Source organism: Calypte anna, chromosome 2 (genome assembly GCF_003957555.1).
Source record: "Calypte anna isolate BGI_N300 chromosome 2, bCalAnn1_v1.p, whole genome shotgun sequence".
Classification (NCBI taxonomy): domain Eukaryota; kingdom Metazoa; phylum Chordata; class Aves; order Apodiformes; family Trochilidae; genus Calypte; species Calypte anna.
In genome coordinates this window covers 3,225,040-3,238,124 of record NC_044245.1, presented here as the reverse complement: position 1 = coordinate 3,238,124, position 13,085 = coordinate 3,225,040, and the positions used below count along the sequence as shown (strand labels likewise).

At 43.8% G+C, this 13,085-nt stretch overlaps 1 protein-coding gene across 5 annotated transcripts in view; it reads right to left on the bottom strand.

Moving 5' to 3' along the window:
• Positions 1–13,085, bottom strand: part of OBSCN (obscurin, cytoskeletal calmodulin and titin-interacting RhoGEF) — a 216,830-nt gene that overhangs the window by 147,093 nt on the left and 56,652 nt on the right. For all 5 annotated transcript variants that reach the window (XM_030445973.1, XM_030445974.1, XM_030445975.1 and 2 more), the window contains exons 18-26: positions 12,374–12,643; positions 11,869–12,132; positions 7,653–7,919; positions 6,583–6,695; positions 5,425–5,578; positions 2,854–3,015; positions 2,241–2,345; positions 1,190–1,456; positions 281–550 (exon numbers count right to left, since the gene is read on the bottom strand). In XM_030445973.1, the coding sequence (XP_030301833.1) occupies positions 281–550; positions 1,190–1,456; positions 2,241–2,345; positions 2,854–3,015; positions 5,425–5,578; positions 6,583–6,695; positions 7,653–7,919; positions 11,869–12,132; positions 12,374–12,643 (1,872 nt within the window). The remainder of the gene's footprint in view (positions 1–280; positions 551–1,189; positions 1,457–2,240; positions 2,346–2,853; positions 3,016–5,424; positions 5,579–6,582; positions 6,696–7,652; positions 7,920–11,868; positions 12,133–12,373; positions 12,644–13,085) is intronic.

Here is a 13,085-nt window from a genome sequence, read left to right as displayed (position 1 = left end):
AAACAAAAAACAGAAAACAAAACAAGCCAATCTTAGCCCAATAGATTTGAATATCTCCACTCCAGACTTGGAGATCCTAGATCCATCTTATTGAATCTCTTCCTGAAACACTGCTGCTCCATCTCATGCATCCAACAGTGCACCCAACAACTTGGAATTGGGAACCAGGAAGATCTTCCAGATACCTTCCCAACCTCCCACCCAGTACATCAGTTTGTCTGAAAAAAACACTTTCCAGGGTCTCTTGTGATCTAATTCAAAGCAGAACCCATCAGGTTACCTCTGACAAGCAGGTGTGCTGTGGATTTTGATTTTCCAATGGAGAACTGGATGGTGCCTGTCATATCAGCTTTGGTTTTCAGAATTGTCAGTCGGTGGATGGTGCCTTCTTGCTCGATGACAATGTTCCTGCCAGCCTGCAGGAATTCTCCACGCAGAGACCATTTGGGTGGTTTCACAGCTGGAATGGAGGTCTCACATTCAAAGTTGGCTTCTTCAGGCTCAGTCACGTCCTCGTCACACAATTCCTTTACAATATTAATGGATTGCTCTGGGTGAAGGATAGAATGAGAAAGCAGGGATTTAGGAGTGATGGAAGAACTCTAATTTCATGCCATCTTCTGTGCATGTGAATCCTGAACTTAATAGCTCAGAAGGCCTTAAAATGTCCTTTTATTTTTCTTTTTTTTCCCTAAAAAACATCTAATGCTGGTCGCAGCTCCGACAGCGAGGCTGGGACACAGCCTCAAGAGAAACCAAATCACCTGCTTCCCAGTCCTACCTCTACAGTCTGAGACCTGAGATCTCCTATCCTGAGACCAAACACTTGGCACTATAAAATAGGTTCATGGAGATGCAGATGTTGATAACAGGAAAGATTTAGGTTGGTTACAGCAACTTTTTTCTGAACAACAAACTTTCCTCAGCACATCAGATCAGCTTGTCCGGAATGAGAATTTCATTACTTTCCTTAGGAAAACATAATTAACAGTCATTTTGTGGGATGTTCCTGCTTTTATAATCCTAAAAGGAATCAATATCAACTTTAAAAAAAATCAGTAAGGATTAAAATACTTGAAGTGATATTGTGTTTTCAAAGCAAGTAACAAAGGCTGTTCAAATCAGCCAATCTTTCTTCCAGAGCAGCCTAGAGGGGGAAAAAAAAAATAAATAAATAGTCATTTACTACCTTCAACAAAGAAATTAGCACTGCTTTTGTCATCAAAGGCATCACAAGTGTAGGTGTCCTCATCTTCATAACCTGCATCGTTGATGATGAGCTTCCGATAGACACCATCGCTCACGATTTCGTATTTGTCACTGGGGTGGATTTCAACATTCTTTTTGTACCACCTCACTTTGGCATTGGCACGAGACACCTGGCACTCCAGGATTCCCCGATGTTTTTCGAGGGCAATCTTGTCTCTCAGTGGCTTGATGATTTTTACAGGCAGTTCTAAAAGGAGGTTAAAAAAAAAAATGAAAAAATTTGAATAATCAGCACAGTAGCCATGAAAAGCGCCAATTAAAACCTAATTAACATTATTTCTTTTAGGTTCTCTTGCTTGGATGATGACAGGAATCCTCACTGTGCTAATCACTCAACATGGCAAGTGAAGAGTGAATGAAAGGAAAACTAATTTGCCACTCAGATGGCTGAACTGCAGAGATAACTGGTAATTTACTCAACACTACACAGCAGTGCTATGGCAAAGCCAGGCACTGGGCTGGGGTTTACTGAGCTCCTCATCAGTGTGTTAATTCAAATATCTGCCTTTTCTCTATCATGCTGCTTAAGTTGAACCCCCCTGCAAAAAAAAAAAAAAATCTGCATTTTTTTTCAAATATATACCAGGAGGACAAAATGCAGGAGAATGTCAAGCTTTAGCTTTTTATCCCTCCAATTCAAACTTTTAATGTCTTGAGGTATAAATCAATCTCCTGGATGCATTTCTGAGTGACCTGCCCCAGTTTTGGTCTTCCTCTGCTGGAAGGGAGGGAGTGGTTGGACTTGATGATCTTCAGAGGCCCCTTCCCTGATGTTCTGTGATTCTGTGTTAGTCAGGAGACGTAAATCCCAGGCTGACATTCCATGTGCAGTAAGGGAGGGAAGAGTTTTTCTCCCCCCACCCCGAAAGCTTTAGGTGTTGTTTAACCTTCTTCCCATTAAAAGGGAGGGATGATGGCTTTTTTTTAACATGAAAGAGCTTAAGCAGTGTTGGCATGAAGAGCACCATTACCTTTCACAGTCAGGTGGGCACGAGATTCTGCCTTTTCTGCCACAAACTTGATCTCAGCTGCGTCTTCGACGCGGACGCGCGTGTACGTCAGGGAATAGGTTTTTCCTGAGAACAGACACACAGTGAGGCACAGTTTGCCCTGAACAAACAATTTCAGTCTCTCAGACTTGCCCTGAGCAATTTCAATCTCTCAGACATGCTGCCAGCTTGAGCATCACTCTGCTGGATTCTCTGCATCACCACCAGCTCTCATGACCATTCCCCCATGTCTACGTGGCAGGATCAAAGGATAACTTAACATAAGCCCCTCCAATAACTGATCAAATGTGGTTCCCCACAACCTGGGAAGTACTTGAAACAAAGGATCCCACCCGTTGGCAGATGAAACAAGTTCCTACCCACTGCTGGCAGCATGGGTTGGTGGGATTGGCCTTCTTAAAGTTCACACCACGTCACTGTTCCAGCTTAGCTGCAGCCCCAAAACAGAAGTGAAACTTTCTGCTACATCTTCTTGACTTTAAAAGTCAGACCCTTCTCCCTAGACTCCAATATCAGCACCAACCCCAACCCACCTCACCCTTCAAAAAGGAGATTCCCCCCATTTCCACCCTACCATCTTGGTGCATTCTGATGTTGTCAGCAGCCTTCAGTTTGTTGTCGTTTTTGTACCACTGGGTCTGGACCTCATCATGTGAAATCTCACAGACAAAAGAAGCATTCTCATACTCATTCACTTCCACATCTTCCAGTGGTTTCACAATCCTGATATCTCGGGCTGTGAAAAAACACAGAGAAATATTTATTTGAGGTTTCTTCTTAACCCAGAGTTCATAGAATGGTTTGGATTGGAAGGGACCTTAAATCTCATCCAGTTCCAACCCCACTGAATGGGCAGGGACACCTCCCACCAGCCCAGGTTGCTCCAAGCCCCATCCAACTGAGCTCTGAACATTTCCAGGGATAGGGCAGCCACACATTCTATGGGCAACCTGTTCCAGGGTCTCACCACCCTCACGGGAAAGAATTTCTTCCTAATGTCCAACCTAAATCTCCCCTCTTCAAGTTTTAACTATTTCCCCTTGTCCTCTCACTACACACCTGTGTAAAAAGCTGAGTTGTGTGTTTACCTTCTGTGTAATTGGATGGGGAAAAAATGGGAATAGTTTTATTCTACACCAGCCTCCCTTCCCAGGTCGTTTCTCTCCTCAACACAGTAATTATATTTTATTCTTGAACCCCCAGGTAGAATTACCAGCTAGAGTGGAGCTAACTGCAAGAGGATTTCATGGTTGCTGGAACTTTACACACATTTTAAAATAAATTAAACACAGGAATGAAAGAAAAGCTGCTAAGGAAAGCTGAACGCAAGTCTGCAGTTTCTTGTGTTTCACACACACACTTCTCCCCATGGTCTCCAGTCATTCCATGCTTTGGTGACTGGGCTGTATCAACCACAGGGATCACAGCCACAAGTTTTACCCATACATTTTCCTTTGGAGGTCCCTGGACTCAGTATAATCCCCCTGAACTCTGTAGCTTTGCATTAATTGATGTCAGAACTGATCCATCTCACTACTGAGATGTTTTGGCCACAACAACCCCATGAGGAGCTCCAGGCTGGGGACAGAGTGGTTGGAGAGCAGCCAGGCAGAAAGTTTGGAGACCTGGGTGTCTGGATTGCCAGGAAGCTGAACAGGAGCCAGCAGTGTGCCCAGGTGGCCAAGAAGGCCAATGGCATCCTGGGCTGGATCAGGAACAGCGTGGCCAGCAGGTCCAGGGAAGGGATTCTGCCCCTGTGCTCAGCTCTGGGGAGGCCACAGCTTGAGTCCTGTGTCCAGTTCTGGGCTCCTCAGCTCAGGAAGGAGATTGAGGTGCTGGAGCAGGTCCAGAGAAGAGCAAGGAGGCTGTGAAGGGATCCAGCAGAATTCCTGTGAGGAAGGGCTGAGGGAGCTGGGGGTGTTGAGGCTGGAGAAGAGGAGGCTCAGGGGAGACCTCATCACTCTCTCCAACTCCCTGAAAGGAGGTTGGAGCCAGGGGGGGGTTGGGCTCTTTTCCCAGGCAACTCTCAGCAAGACAAGAGGGCAGGGTCTCAAGTTGTGCCAGGGGAGGTTTAGGTTGGAGATGAGAAAGAATTTCTTTCTGGAGAGGGTGATCAGGCATTGGAATGGGCTGCCCAGGGAAGTAGTGGATTCTCCATGTCTGGAGATATTTCAAAAGAGACTGGATGTGGCACTCAGTGCCATGGGCTGGGAACTGCAGTGGTAGTGGATCAAGGGTTGGACTTGATGATTTCTGAGGTCCCTTCCAACCCAGCCAATTCTATGATTCTATGATACTGCAGCCCTTTGCTTTTGGAAGACCTTGATACACCTGGGATGAGCCACAGGAGCAGAGAACAAACACAATAAAATAGCAACCCAACCCCCCTCACAAAGTCGAGGAGAAAAAACAGGGGAGTTCAACAGAGCACTGGAACAGGGCAGATGTGCATGAAAATATTGCTGAACACAAGTGGCCACATGAGGACAGCATCTCGTAAGCAATAGGAAAGGGCTGATTTGTCTTTCCAGATATCCTTCTGGAAAATAACATCTGCCAGGGCACAGCAGATTTCTCCATCCAGTCCCTGGCCTCTAGCACTAAACTTGTCTCTGGTGCTTCAGAGCCTGGTGACAAAACATCTCTGGTGCTTGACCCTGCATCACATGGATGGAAAAGTGTCCTGAGCATCAAAGAGGTGCAGCCAGAAAACAGGACTCTTTCCTTAGCATTTACAGTACAAAAAGGAGGCCACTTCTTGAGATGATACCCAAAGGTTTGTCCACTGCCTACTCAGCCCAAGTCCCCTGGTGGCAATGGCAGAAAATAAACCAAACCCATGTCAGCAACAAACTCTGAATCTCTGCTGGGTGCCAGGCTGCTCACTGCTTGCTCCCTTCTGAATCTAGAAACACCATTTCGTTTCCAGAAATCACTTATAAGTCAAAAACTAAGTTGAGATCTCTTCCCAAATTACCCCTCTAAGGATGGATCAGCCTTGACAGCTCTGCCTGACATCTCTGCCAGGAAGAGAAAATTGTCTGAAATGAGTGATTGAGAAACACAGATATTGTCCACAAATTTTTCTTGCTGTGTAGTCAAAAACCCTGCAGTGGATGTAATTAGCTACTTTAATCAAACATACCATGGACTTTTAGGGTGGCTGATGTCTTGTCTCCAGCTGTTTCACACGTGTAGGTCCCCTGGTCTTCATATTCACACTTGTGAATAATGAGGCTTCTCTTATTTCCCTGGGAAATAATCCCCACTTTTTGACTTTGCTGGAGCTCCTTCCCATCCTAGAAGGAAAAAAAACAAACCAAATCACCATCAACTCCTCTATATGCACCAAAAAAACCCCAACACCCAGAGCTGGGCTACATTCACCTCTCCCATTGGCACTTTTCTTACTGGAACATCTGCTGAAACTTAAGCAAAAGTTTCCAAGAAACAGGAATGACAGAAAACACATTTATTTTTTTTTTTCTGCTTGACCTTGGACACCTATTTGAAAGCCTAAGGTGCTGTACAGGGTTGGAAATAAGTCCCAGCAGGAATTATCCTGGAGAAATGCTGACATCCCAATAAAAGTGTCAGCTGAGCCCCTGAAGGCACTTGAGGTGTCCCCAAAATGACTCTCAGGAGCCAAGGGAATTGAAGGCACCAAAAAAGACCCCAACACCCAGATCTGGGCTACATTCACCTCTCCCATTGGCACTTTTCTTACTGGAACATCTGCTGAAACTGAAGCAAAAGTTTCCAAGAAACAGGAATGACAGAAAACACATTTATTTTTTTTTTTCTGCTTGACCTTGGACACCTATTTGAAAGCCTAAGGTGCTGCACAGGGTTGGAAATAAGTCCCAGCAGGAATTATCCTGGAGAAATGCTGATATCCCAATAAAAGTGTCAGCTGAGCCCCTGAAGGCACTTGAGGTGTCCCCAAAATGACTCTCAGGAGCCAAGGGGATTGAAGGCTTCATCCTAAATCCCAGTTCTCATCCAGGCTAAAAATCCTGGGTGAAAGCACAAGGTGTGAAGTGAAGCTCGAGCACCAAGAGCAGAGCTCGTGTTCTGTGCAAAAAATTAAAAAATTGGATTTTCAACCCAATAAAGAATAAATATCAGAGAGTGATGAACTGGTCGGGTGGATAAACTGGTCGGGTGGATAAAGATAAGGACAGGAGAGCAATGCTAAAGCTGTAGAGCAAAGGCTCAGCCTCACCTCTCCTGGAATTAAAGATTCTCATTCCCTTTAGGAGAAGTTGGAAATTAAAATCCTGCTACCACTTAAGTGCAGTACCTTGAACCACTTGACAGCCACGTTGGGCCTGGAGAGCTCACACTCGAAGGTGACTTTGTCCTTCTGAGCCACACTGACATCTCCCAGAGGTTTGATGATTCTTGCAGGCAGTTCTGAAAAAAGAAAAAACAAAACAAGCAGAAATAAGTAAATAAAAATATTTAAAAATAAAAATTAAATAAAAATTAAAAATTTAAAAATAAAATAAAAATAAATAATAAAAAATTATAAAAAATAAAAATGAGAAACAAAGAGAAACCTAGAACTAAAAGGTAAAACCTGTGAAATATATAATATACAAATAAATATAAAATATATAAATATATGAAATATAAAATGTATGAAATATAAAATATATAATATATATAAAATATATAAAATATATAAAATATATAAAATATATAAAAATATAAAATATATAATATATATAAAATATATAAAATATATAATATATATAAAATATATAAAGTATGAAGTATAGAATACAAAGCATAAAATATAAAGCATGAAATAAAGAAAAAAGTAAAAAGTAAAAAATAAAAAATATAAAATAAAAAGTATAAAATGAAAAATATAAAATATGAAATATAAAATATAAAATTAGAATAAAAATAAAATAAAAATAATATATGAAATACGAAACACAAAATACAAAATATAAAATATAAAACATAAAGAATAAAGTAGAAAGTAGAAAAGAGAAAAATAAAATGAAATATGAAATGTGAAATATGAAATGTAATATAAAATATAAAGTATAAAGTATAAAATATAAAATATAAAATATAAAATATAAAATATAAAATATAAAATCTAGTGAAGGTCCAGTCAGTGGGAACTCAGGATCACCTGAAAACTGCATTGTTATGAGACCATTATCAGGAGCTGTTCTGTGGACAATGATCTCACAACAATCCTGCTGACATTAAAACTCCTATTGCTGATCATCCAGTGCTTAAACCATTCCCTGCAGTTACCATCCACCTGCAGTTACCACCGTTCCCCCCATCCGAGTTCCCTCTCTGAGTCAGGAGCAGAGAACCTCAGCCAGAGGTTTTAGGGCTGGATACCTGTCACAGTGAGCTTCCCTGAGGAGTGGATGCCCCCTGCTTTGAAGGAGATGAGTCCTGCATCCTCCAGAGCCACTGAGGAAAGAGTCAGGGAATGTTTCTTCCCCTGGACATCGAAGCTGATGTTGGGTGAAGGCTTCAGCCTCACTCCATCCTTCTGCCAGGTCCCTTCCACCTCTTCGTGTGACACCTCCACCTCGAAGGTGACAGTCCCTTTCTCGGGGACTTCGAGGGGCTGGAGACCTCTCACCAGCTTGATCTGCCTCACTGAAAAACAGGGAAAAAAAAAAAAAAAAAAAAGAGAGAAAAGTTGGAGATCTCACACTGACAGATGGGAAACAGCCAAAATTGACAGGAAGCTGAACGTGAGCCAGCAGTGTGCCCAGGTAGCCAAGAAGGCCAATGGCATCCTGGCCTGGCTCAGGAACAGCGTGGCCAGCAGGTCCAGGGGATTCTGCCCCTGTTCTCAGCCCTGGTGAGGCCACAGCTTGAGTCCTGTGTCCAGTTCTGGGCCCCTCAGCCCCTCAGGAGGGAGATTGAGGTGCTGGAGCAGGTCCAGAGAAGAGCAAGGAGGCTGTGAAGGGATCCAGCACAAGTCCTGTGAGGAAGGGCTGAGGGAGCTGGGGGTGTTGAGGCTGGAGAAGAGGAGGCTCAGGGGAGACCTCATCACTCTCTACAACTCCCTGAAAGGAGGTTGGAGCCAGGGGGGGTTGGGCTCTTTTCCCAGGCAACTCTCAGCAAGACAAGAGGGCACAAAGGGTCTCAAGTTGTGCCAGGGGAAGTTTAGGTTGGAGATGAGGAAGAAATTCTTTCCGGAGAGAGTGCTCAGCCATTGGAATGGGCTGCCCAGGGAAGTAGTGGATTCTCCGTGTCTGGAGATATTTCAAGAGAGACTGGATGTGGCACTGAGTGCCATGGGCTGGGAACCACGGGGGGAGTGGATCAAGGGTTGGACTTGGTGATCTCTGAGGTCCCTTCCAACCCAGCCAATTCTATGATTCTATGATTCTATGAAAATAGATTATTTCCCTGCTCCTCAGGCAGGTATCTGCCAATTAATTCCTATCTGCCAGTCAAAGAAGAAATAAAACCTGTTCAAAACCACGATGCCAGCAGGGTTGGTGTTCTTCAAAGGGATGCTTTCAGCTGGGACAAAAAGGGAGCCAAATATTGCAGAAAAAGGGGAATCTGGTCCTTTTTCTGGCTAGGCTCACCACACTCACTATCTGGGCCAGAAAAAAAAAAGAAAGTTTTGAAGTTGTTCCCACACATGCAAGAGTAGAGGGATTGTACATGAGGGAAGTGGTCACCCATCAGGAGGAAACATTCCAGAAGAAGACTTTGCTGTTGTTATTTTCATTGGGAACAGGATTCATGGAATGATTTGGGTTGGAAGGGACCTTTAAATGTCAACTAAGCCAAGTCCCTGCAGTGAGCTCAGCTGCTCACCACAGAGGTGATATAAGCTGACTGTGACTACTCAGGCAGTCGTGGGAGACTCTTGCATGTGGCCCCTTTCCAGTTTCAACTCATAACTAAAGTTTGGATGATCCTACACAAAAAGATTCCCTGCTACAGTGGATAATTTCCATTTTTGAGTCCCCATCACTCCTTGAAACTGTCTCACCCCATCAGCAGAGAATTTACTTCTGACAGTGACACTGACCAGAATGCAGCTGGGTGCCTGGAGAGAACAAAACAAATTCCTCCCTCTCCATCCAAATAGGAAGTTTATAAACCAGAGACATAAACTGATGCTTGCCTGACCCTCCTTGCACAAAGCACTGCTGGCATCTATCAGGGCTACCCAATTACTTCCTATAAAAACACCATTCCATCCTTTTTTTGTTTTGACTTCTTGGTTATAACAACAGCCTCTGCCTAAAATCACAGAGAGCTGAATTTATATCCAACTGCTCAAACATCCTGGATGGATGGAAACTGAGTATCACCCAGCCTGAAAAAAAAACATGTCCTGGGATGCAATGTGGGAGAGAGGATGGAGCAAGAAATGGCTCCATCCTGCACCACACTCTTCCAAGCACATTTTCATCCTACATGGCTGTATTTACCTATAGAAGTGGAAGTGGTTTATTTATGTATAGAATTATTGAGTCAGAGAATCATCATGGTTGGGAAGGACCTTCAAGATTAAATACAAACCACCAGTCCTGCACCACCTTAACCAACAAGCTCCCCAGGGAAGTGGTCACAGCACCAAACCTGCCTGAGATCAAGAAACATTTGGGTGATGCTCTCAGGCACCTGGTGTGATTCTGGGGGTGCCCTGCACAGGGACAGGGGTTGGATTTGGTGATCCTGATGGATCCCTTCCAACTCAGCAGATTCTATGATTCTTTGCTAGATTTAGGCTGCATGAATCCAAGCCTAACCTACCAGCTGTGAATCACTGGTAATATATTTTACTAGAGATATTCAGCTTGGAAAAAAAAGAAAAAAAATTAGTAGCTGCCAGTAGAAATGGTACCTGCCCCAAATGAGGATGCTAAAGCAGTTCTGAAGATGAAGCTGTCTTAGCAGTCCATGAAGTTTGCCATTATTTGTTTATCTATCTCTGATAGCATCAGAAGACCTCAATGTTATAAAGCTGGAAGGACCTAGAAAAATCATCCAGCCTTTCTCTCCTGCTCTGGGATGTGCTCAGCTCTTTACATCATCCCAGAAATCTCACTAAACCCATGATGGAGGCTCTGAAACCTCTCCAGACAGCTTATTCTGCCCTCCAAACGCTTAAAAGCTTTTTGAGTGTATAACCTGGATTTTTCTCATTGCATTCAAAGTCCATTATTTCCTGTTGTTATTTCCACATGGAGAACTGATTGTTCCCTTCCCCTTTATACCAGCTTTTTATGTTCTTGAAATCTGTTATTGAGTCCATTCTTAATTTCTATTTATAACTTACAGAACACCAATTGGTGGCAGGGGTTTCACAGACAAAATTAGATTGTCCTTAAGTGCTTAAGTCCTGTCTTCATCTACCCTGTAATGATCAGATGTTGGAAAAAAAGGACAGAGGTACAGGGTGAGAGCAGAGACACCATTGGCTTACTTGAAAGGACAGCATCCTCAGATAGGGGATTTGCTTTTGTAGCATTTTTAACCTTGATTGAACACAAAGAGACATTCTGAAAGAGGTCATTTGAAGAGGAGAATTAGGGCAATGGATGGCTGGAGGGGATGGAAAAAACAGTGTCTACCAGACAGAGAGAAATTTCAAAGGAGTGAGTAGGAAGCTAAATGGTCAACAGCTTGACTGAAAGCTGCTGGGACAAGATGGAGGCAACAATAATGAGACAACTGTTCTCTTTTTACTGTTTTTTTGACTGGTGGCCAAGCCCATGGTTGTGTCTCCATGTGTCCTGGTTTGGGCCAGGATAAAGGTGATTCTCTGTCTTGTACTTTTGCTTTCAGCTGAGCCTCTTTAAGTAGTTGCTGAAATTAACAGCAAGTCCCTCAGACAGTGTCTGCTTTTAGAACTGATAACACTTGATGTTTATAGTTACTGCCAGGGACTGGTGTGCAGAGCCAAGGACACTGCTCAGCTCTGAGGAAAACATTTTACCATCCAGGAGCCCTCCTTTGGGGAGGAGCAGACAAGATAGATGCTAGAATTGACCAGAGTATTCCATCCCATATACATCACACTCAGTATAAATTTGAAGGATTTTCCGTATTTCCTTCTCTTCCTGCTTCTCTTCCTTCCCCCAGCATCCTGGAAGGATTCCATCCCTTCCTCTGCCTGTGCTCCTGATCTGTGCCAGCCTATATCCGTGTGTTCCTGCCTCCAGCTCCCAACTGCTGCTGACCCCAGGATTCCAGCCTGGACTTTCCCAGGGCTGCCCTGCAGCCTCGGGGGTGACGTGAGAGTTATTGGGGGAAAAGGGGGGAGGAATGTGGTTCTCATTTTCCTGTATATATTTACTAATTTGTCCTATCATTACTGTTTCATTAAAGTTCTGTAGTTTAGTCTCCAACCTATAAGCCTCTCTCCCTTATTCTCTCTTCTTTCTTCATCAAGGAGGAGAGAGAGAGATTAATAGAGAGCTTCTGTTTCGGTTTAATTGCCAGGCCGATGTTAAACCATGACACCATGAAGGGTAGGGGTGGCAGTGACCATTATGAGAATGGAAGGGACCAGAGTCCACCTCCAAACCCTGCCCAGGGTATTTATAGAACTGGAGATGATTCAACTTACTTTCCACGTTGATCTTGGCTTGGGTTTTGTCATCAGGACTCTCACAGCAGTAGAAGCCCCTGTCTGCAAAGGAGATGTCCTTCACCACCAGGGTGTGCTTTGTTCCTTCAGCTTTGATCTCTATTTTTTCACTGGGTTTCAGTACAATGCTGTTCCTCATCCACTTCACCTCTGCAGGTTTGGTCAGCTCGACCTCCAAGGTCACTGTGTCCCTCTCTTCAACTGTCCTGGCCTCCAGTTTTTTCTTGAATGAGATCGAGGCCTCTGTCAAAGGAGAAGAGATATTAGTAACCATGTAGGGGTTGCAGAAACCAGGCTTTCAGAGAGAATTAAGTTGGTGGCTTCTCCATCTCCAGTCCCAAAACATTCTGGGCACCCATATTTAATGATGCAGAAGAAAGATTTCCCTCCTGTTCATGTAACCAGTCAGAGGGAAGGCCACATGAAGCATCACAGGTCCCAGCATCAGTGACAGCCACTCCAAGGGACATTATGGCTTTCCTACCTCGGACTCGGAGGTTGGCTGAGCTTTCTACACCTTCAGCATTGGCAGTGATTTCAGCTGCATCTTCCAAAGTCAGATCAGTGATGGTGAGGCTGTGGTTGGTGTCCTGCTGGGAGATCAGGTACTTCTTGCTGCCTTCAATCTTGGTGCCATTCCTGAACCAGGTGACCACAGCATCACTGGGAGAGACAGTGCACCTGAACACAGCCTCTTTTCCTTCCTCAGAGACCACACTGTTGAGGCTTGTAATGAATTTCACCACTCTGGGAGCTGATGGATAAGAAGAAAACATCTGGGATCACAGAACTGTCACAGCTGGAAAGACTTCTCAAGTCATTGTGTCCAACTGCCAACACCCCCCTGTTGAATAATGTATAAATATACATCTCAATATCTTTATCACCCACCAGAGCATGTCCTGAAGTGCCTCAAGTGGCATAAACACCTTCAAAGAGCCAACAGCTTTGAAAATGTTATTAGAATCATCAATTTTTATCACTGACAAGAAGTGATGACAATAATGGGTCAGCACCTTTCCCACATCCAAATAATTTTTGTGAACAGAGATGCCAGAAACAAAGGGGCAAATAAAGAGGGAGGAAAATTCCCATCTTAGATTTGAGATACTTAATTCCAGTCCCAAACTCACTATGAAGGGAAATTTGCCCACATAATAAGAGATCTGAGCTCAACATGTCTCAAAATCATAGAA